Consider the following 6,829-nt stretch of genomic DNA (forward strand, 5'->3'; position numbering starts at 1 on the left):
ACATATCTAGACAGAAGTCATACTTATACAAATATAAACCTGCAATCCAAATTAAGAGGATACGGTACAATTGTAGGCTACTGAACTGCCTAGTTGTAGCAATAAAGTAGCAGCCATATCTATTGTAAAACCATAAAATTTACTTTCTTTAAAGGGTACTGTATAATTCACTGGACATACAGTAAGATTTGCCCCATGTGTAATATATGCATTACCTATGTCATTTAGCTATCTTACATGTTACTGACTAATTAGCTAACTTGCTCACGACGTTATCAACTAGCTGATACGAACGATCAGAGGTGGCTATGATGGCCAGGCTTCAAATACTACTAGCTATGCATAAATGCATAAATGTAAATGTAGCTACGAGGCTAGTATTACTGCTAGCCTAGGTGCCACCTGACCTGTACGAAGAGAAGCGCTTTAAATGATGGCCCACCATAGCTGTAGGCTTTTAGTAACACTACAAACCAATTCAAGTAAGCAACAAACTCGCTAGATGTCTTTACGTAAGAGCTTGAAAAAGAAAATCTGGCTAATTATTTCCGTTATTAGTACTGTAGCTACTTGTGTTTCGCGCATACTTACTGAGTACCATCTTTTTGATGTCAACATAGGCCTATGTTAATTACCGTTGCTGTGGAAACCACCAACACCAACTTCAGAACGTCAATGTGGTACAATGTTTGACGGGCAGGGGGCGCACGATGAGCTTTTATTTTGAAGGTCCCAACACGGAAGTTGGTACAGCAGAAAGAACCAGCAACGACAACAGTACTGTAGCATCCCTTACGACCAGGGTTTGATGAATGAGTAGCAAAGCTAACAGCTATCACACCCGCATATTTAATTACGGACAGGGTTGGCTTGTTTAAGGGGAATACGCCCTTAATGTCAATACCTTTCTAACTAAAGCGAGGTGGTTGTCCCAATACCCCCGTTGACAATGACGAACTACAAGGCTTTTCATACTCAATTGTCGTCCATCATGGAGGCATTGACCAAAGCGGCAATGGCAGAGATTTGTGAGCTCGTAGATGATAGTTACGCGATTTTGCAATTGGAAATATCTCGGAGTCACAAAGAGAACGAAGCTTTGAGAAGGAAACTTGAGTTGATCGAGACAGTTATCGTTCGTGGGCACAACAAAAACATAGCTTCTTTGGGCAACCTGCAAGAAATAGGTGCATTGATGTGCGATGGTAAGTTGAGGAGTGGCACTTTCAATTGTTGATGCCATAAGCACATGGTTTCTTAGCACTGCCAATCATTCATATTTTATGTGTGTAACAATATGGAGTTGAATTATTAATGTAAGGATGTGTCTCGTGCTGTTCCAGAACGTGCCTTTTTATCAGGATCGGGTGGAAAGCAGCCGATTGGTAGTTTAAGAAGAGTTGGCAAGACAACGACTTTGAGAGAATCAACAGAAGAGCAGGTTTCTGAAAAGTCTGGAACCAATCAGGTAAGAATAAGATTACAGGCGACTTCTAGACAAAAAGTTTCCTATTGACCTATAAGTGATGCAATATTCACAATTTTCATGATCTATTACTACAAAAGGTTTAAACAAAGTTATGAAATTGATTATGCTATTTTCCGAAGCATGACACTATCTTTTTTAAATTAAACTTGTCAAAGTTATTTTATACTCTAGGAAGTTAGGAATGAGCGCTTTCAACCCACATATTGACGATTGGTCTGTGGTGGAATTAATTTAAATTGATGTAGTGGCTCATATTTGCACCCACTAGGTAATTTTCCAGTCACCAGAGGAAGAGACGGGCTCTGACATAGTTCTGATAAAGGAGGAAAAGCAGGCAGACCACTTGAGTAGTAATGATTCTGAGGACCAACTTTTAATCAACGAGGAGGGTAAGCAAACGCAACGCACATTCTACAAACACAACCAAATTATGATTCTGGTTAAGTAAACAAAGACAAAATCCCTTTTCCATGACATCACGCAATACTGTTTCTGTAGACACATCACCAGCATCTCCATGAAGTGTGCCACGCTAACCCATCATGATGTCTTCACGATCCGTCTGTTAGGCATGGAGGTGTTTGGAGAGGATGACTGTCAGGAGGGACCATCCAGGCTGATAGCTTCTGTCGCCATGCCAACAAAGCTGACCCACTGGGAACAGAGTGCAGAGGAGCCCAGCCCCCCTCACTCTGAACAAGAGGACTCCCAGCATTCCTCCACTTCCAGGTATGGGCCTGGGACTGCAAGACAGAAGACCCTGAGCGTTCGTTACAAACCCAAAGAGACTCAGAGTGAACCGGGCTCCTCCAGTCCAACAGGGGGCGATGAAAGCGAGACCGCGGAGCAGGTTTTCGATTTAGTTTCCGAGTCGGACTCCGAGGTCACCGCTGGGCAGTCTGCAAGGAAACTCTTCGAGTCGAGCGGTAGTCCCAGCTCTCTCGCGGGGGGTTTTGAGCCGAAAAGAGGCGTTTCCATGCTCAGCTCTCTGCCGTATGACGTGGAGTTGGAGATGTGCTCTTCCTGGAGTAACCAGGGCTTGCCAGGGATGGTATCCATGCAGCATGCACAATATAAACCCGACCAAAGAGGACTACATCCGGACAAAGTCTCTGACCTGACATCCACCAACTATCAAATGAACCTGGGCCTTGGCTCTTCCTCCAAGGTCGATCAGTTGGACATGAGCAAGTACAGCAAGGACAAGCGGTTTATTTGCAACTTTTGCGGGAAGTGTTTTACCTCATCGCGAAGCTTGGAGACGCATGTGCGCGTTCACACGGGAGAGAGACCGTACAGCTGTGCCCAGTGTGGGAAGAGGTTCACCCAGTCTGGACACCTCAAAACGCACCAGAGCGTACACACTGGGGAACGGCCTTTTGCCTGTGAGCACTGCGGGAAAAGATTTGCAGGCAAACAAAACTTGAGAATACACCAACAGAAACACCACCCCAACGCGTAGGGTTGTAAACTAGCTCATCGAGTAAGCTGCTGAAAGGATCGTCGTAGTTGTTGATCATTTAAGCGGTGAACTGTAGTACTGATACCATGTTACTGTATCTAATTTTGATGGATTTGTGTGCATTGGCCTTCCGTTGTTTAACTTGTCCATCCTGTCAGAACACGTCTGTAACATGAAAGAACGGATGGTTAAATTATCAAATCACAATAACCTTTTGTTATGCCTTATCCTTTTAAATCTATTATATTAACTTTTTAGGTGGTTGAATAACTTACTAATACAATGTTTAGTGTAAACTGACATAAAACAACTGTTACCTCTAATGTGGGCCATGTATGGACCTCTATTACTATTGATTGGTTCTTGCGATTTAGAAAGACTAAATACTCTCTGTATTGAGTTGTACATCTCTTAAATGGCATGTAACTGTTAATTATTTGGTGTATAGGTCAGCAATAGCTAACATTAAACTGTGTGCAACTGGTCTGAAACTATTGACTTGTTCTCATTGCCTTTCTTATTGTCTTTGGGAACAGTTTGTACAAGGAAGCACTGAGACTGCCAATGCAAACACTAGAAGAGTACAAAGCATTAAAGCGAATTTAACAACACAATAATTGTAGGGAGATAGGTGTATGACATATTCGTTATTAGGCATTTAAACTCGAATGTGAAGAAACACGAAATCAACGTTTCAGGAATAAACTTTTATTTTGAAACAATATGGAAAAAGGAAGTTGGATAATTCGGATCGGTGATTGCAGTTTACCCTGACGTCTGTCCGCCAGCAGAAAAACCGATCGCCGTTTGAATAGCACAACTGCAGTAGTGTCTATAATGTCGATTAAACTGAAGTCGCACCGGGAAATGAACGAAATGGCCATGCACATGCCGAATTCAAAGGCTATGCATGATCAATTGGTGATTATTATGGGGGCGTTGACCAAAGCAGCTGTAGCAGAGATCTGTGAAATCGTCGACGAAGGTTATGCTGTTCTGCATTTAGAAATATCAAAAAGGCATAAGGAAAACGAGGACCTTAAGAAAAAGCTGCATTTGATCGAATCTATTATTGCGCGTGGCAACGCGTCCTCTCAAGCTCCAAATGTAGCTAGCACAGACGCGGTGTCCTTATCGCGAGATGCTACCTGCACTAAACATCGACAGAATAACAACGGGGAAAACGTCAACGATGATGGGAAAATAACTCCCGGAGATGGATACTTAATGGAACGAGAAGAGGTAACTTTTTGCCAGCGATGTTCACTAATTATGCACATCCGTATGTGTTTTCTTTTCTAATCAGTTTCATGTTCAGATTAACTGGTTACGTAGGGCGCATCGCTCACGTTTGTGTTTATCTGATCTTTGTTGTGAAAGCTAAACTCGCGAGAAGTCCGTCGTGAAAAGTGAGGAATTAACTTTCACCAATATTTCATTGCAGTTTCCCGATGTGGTGCTCATCAAAGATGAAGATTCAGATAATGAGGCCAACGAGGAGAGCAAGGACGGTAATTCATGCTTTAAACCTTTACAACCAACATTTCAAAGGCATGTCAGTGGTATAGACATCCCCCTTCATCCTGTACTCAAAGAATCACTTGGGTGTCTCCAGTATTTTTACTATAATTTATTTCCAGGTGCCAAAGTTACTAAAGCCCGGCCACAAGCCATCACAGGAGGCAGGGAAGGAAGCAGCCCAGGACAGTTCAGAAACAAGATAAGAAACTGGCCAGGAAATGACACTGAAGGAAACCTGCAGTTGGACCTGAGGAAGAAGACGTCAAAACAGACTTTCAAACGCTCCGCACCCAAAATAAATTCCGGCAACAGGAAGACTATGGGCTCTCCATTCACACTGCGTGCAGCCTCCAATGAGCCTGGTTGTTCTGGGCAGTTAGAGGGTGATGAGATGGCGATAGCGGAGTCCAGTCACTCGTATTCCTCTGACACGGCCGCAGAGGGCTTATTGGTTCACCCAGACCACCCGGACTGCTCACCAGTGTCAGATATTAACACTAATAGTCAGGTGTACTTTGAGGCTCAGGGTGAGGCCATGATTGACTCTGAGCCTAATAAACTAGAGCTGGACCTGTGCTCGCCATGGCCAAAACAGAGGAATAGTGATTTGGATTTTACTCGGTTCCATCAAAGTGAAAACGATGAGAACGAGGCTTTTGGACTGAAGCTAATAAGCGTGTCGGGGGCTACTACCACTCATTGTCCACTTTCCTCGGAAATCAACACCTCCATGGACTTTGATGGTTCCGACCTGATGGCCTTCACGGTCTACGACGAACAGTCCAGCCGGCTGCAACACGGCGAAGTGCAGGCGGGCGCAATCGGTAAAGGGAGGCGTTTCATCTGCCGACTTTGCAACAAGCACTTTGCCACTTCCCAGAACCTCGAGGTACACATGCGGATTCACACAGGAGAGCGACCTTTCAGTTGCGCCCAGTGCGGGAAGAGGTTCACTCAGTCCGCCCATCTGAAGTCACACTTGAACATTCACACAGGAGAGCGTCCACACGCGTGTGGAATCTGTGGGAAGAGTTTCATAGTGAAATATAGTATGAAGTTACATATGAAGAAATGCCACTCCAATGTGTAAAGCTTAAACTGTCATCCATAAACCAGTTCAATCTAATTAGGAACTTGTGGTAATCATTCAAAAGCTTGTCTATAATGTTGATGTTTATTATATCTACTTTTGATACATTTGTTGTTTCATCTAAGTGGAGGTTCATTTTCATCGTACTGTGGTATGATTGTGAAATGTTTTTTTAATCCGACCCTATAGTAGAACATGTATTATAGTTAACAAAGTATGACAATTAGAGACCAAGTTAAACTGTTTTACTCTAACATTAGTGTAATGTATTTTTTTTAAATACAATTATAAATGTAGCTGATTTAATTTGTGACTGTTATTCATCACAGCAGTTTCTTCTGCAATAGTTGTATTTAGATTAAACAATAATCTTATGAATGTTCTTTGTCTAATAATGTGTATCAGTGTATTGTATACATTTTAACGTGTCGGCTGAGCATCCATGATGTGAATCTTCCGTTCCACCACATCCCAAAGGTGCGCTATTGGATTGAGACCCGGTGACTGTGAAGGCCATTTGAGTACAGTGAACTCACTTTCATGTTCAAGAAACCAATTTGAGATGATGTGAGAGCACATTCTGCTTGACATTAGAAGATGGGTACAATGTGGTCATAAAGGGGATGGAAGTTGTCAGCAACACTATTCAGGTAGGTTGGTTATTTACCATTGCTCACTTGGTGATAAAGGACCTAAAGTGATCCAAGAACAGCCCATGCCTCCACACACAGCCTGAACCGTTACAAGGCAGGATGGATTCATGCTTTAACCCTCGTGCTGCCTTCGGGTCACATGACCCAAAGGTTCATAACGAACCATCGTTGTGTTTACCCAATTTTACCCAATACAAAAACAAATAAAAATAATTTTCTTTTAACCATTCCAATGTGGGGGGTCTGAGACAGCCCGACAGTTAAAAGAAAATGCTTCACTTTGTTTTTGTATGAGGTAAATTTGTCGCAATACGACGGTGGGTCACAATGACTGATGGGTCAGAATGACCCGAAGATAACACAAGGGTTAATACTGTTAACGCCAAATTCTGAGCCTACAAATTGAATGTCACTGCAGATACAGAGACTCGTCATACCAGGCAAGGTGTTTCCGATCTTCTTTCGTTCAATTTAGTTTAGCCAGAGCTAAATTTAGCCTCAGAAGTCCCTTCATGAACCACCAGGTGTCACCATAGAGCTTTGACTGACAGTTTGGCAGCGAGAAACTCAAATTATGATTGCTTTAGATTATTCATTCACGTTATCTAAGTGTA

The 6,829-nt window shown here is 42.8% G+C and overlaps 2 protein-coding genes across 2 annotated transcripts; both read left to right on the top strand.

The window, feature by feature from the left end:
• Positions 1 to 820: 820 nt before the first annotated feature.
• On the top strand, positions 821 to 3,431 carry LOC136959231 (uncharacterized). Its single transcript, XM_067253503.1, has 4 exons — positions 821 to 1,205; positions 1,344 to 1,468; positions 1,758 to 1,878; positions 2,059 to 3,431. The coding sequence occupies exons 1-4, from the start codon at positions 950 to 952 to the stop codon at positions 2,949 to 2,951; spliced, it is 1,395 nt and encodes a 464-aa protein (XP_067109604.1). The 5' UTR covers positions 821 to 949; the 3' UTR covers positions 2,952 to 3,431.
• Positions 3,432 to 3,746: 315 nt separating this feature from the next.
• LOC136959230 (zinc finger protein 648-like) lies at positions 3,747 to 5,854 on the top strand. The gene is made up of 3 exons (XM_067253502.1): positions 3,747 to 4,193; positions 4,396 to 4,462; positions 4,592 to 5,854. The coding sequence occupies exons 1-3, from the start codon at positions 3,789 to 3,791 to the stop codon at positions 5,560 to 5,562; spliced, it is 1,443 nt and encodes a 480-aa protein (XP_067109603.1). The 5' UTR covers positions 3,747 to 3,788; the 3' UTR covers positions 5,563 to 5,854.
• Positions 5,855 to 6,829: the final 975 nt, after the last annotated feature.

The sequence above is a fragment of the Osmerus mordax genome, chromosome 16 (genome assembly GCF_038355195.1).
Source record: "Osmerus mordax isolate fOsmMor3 chromosome 16, fOsmMor3.pri, whole genome shotgun sequence".
Classification (NCBI taxonomy): Eukaryota; Metazoa; Chordata; class Actinopteri; order Osmeriformes; family Osmeridae; genus Osmerus; species Osmerus mordax.

Bases quoted from the DNA above. Each gene is read 5' to 3' on its own strand.
- LOC136959231 (XM_067253503.1), top strand. From the start codon at position 950: ATGACGAACTACAAGGCTTTTCATACTCAATTGTCGTCCATCATGGAG. The intron at 1,469-1,757 runs GTAAGAATAAGA...TGCACCCACTAG, and splicing joins AAAAGTCTGGAACCAATCAG to GTAATTTTCCAGTCACCAGA. The intron at 1,879-2,058 runs GTAAGCAAACGC...TCCGTCTGTTAG, and splicing joins ACTTTTAATCAACGAGGAGG to GCATGGAGGTGTTTGGAGAG.
- LOC136959230 (XM_067253502.1), top strand. From the start codon at position 3,789: ATGTCGATTAAACTGAAGTCGCACCGGGAAATGAACGAAATGGCCATG. The intron at 4,194-4,395 runs GTAACTTTTTGC...ATTTCATTGCAG, and splicing joins ACTTAATGGAACGAGAAGAG to TTTCCCGATGTGGTGCTCAT. The intron at 4,463-4,591 runs GTAATTCATGCT...ATTTATTTCCAG, and splicing joins CAACGAGGAGAGCAAGGACG to GTGCCAAAGTTACTAAAGCC.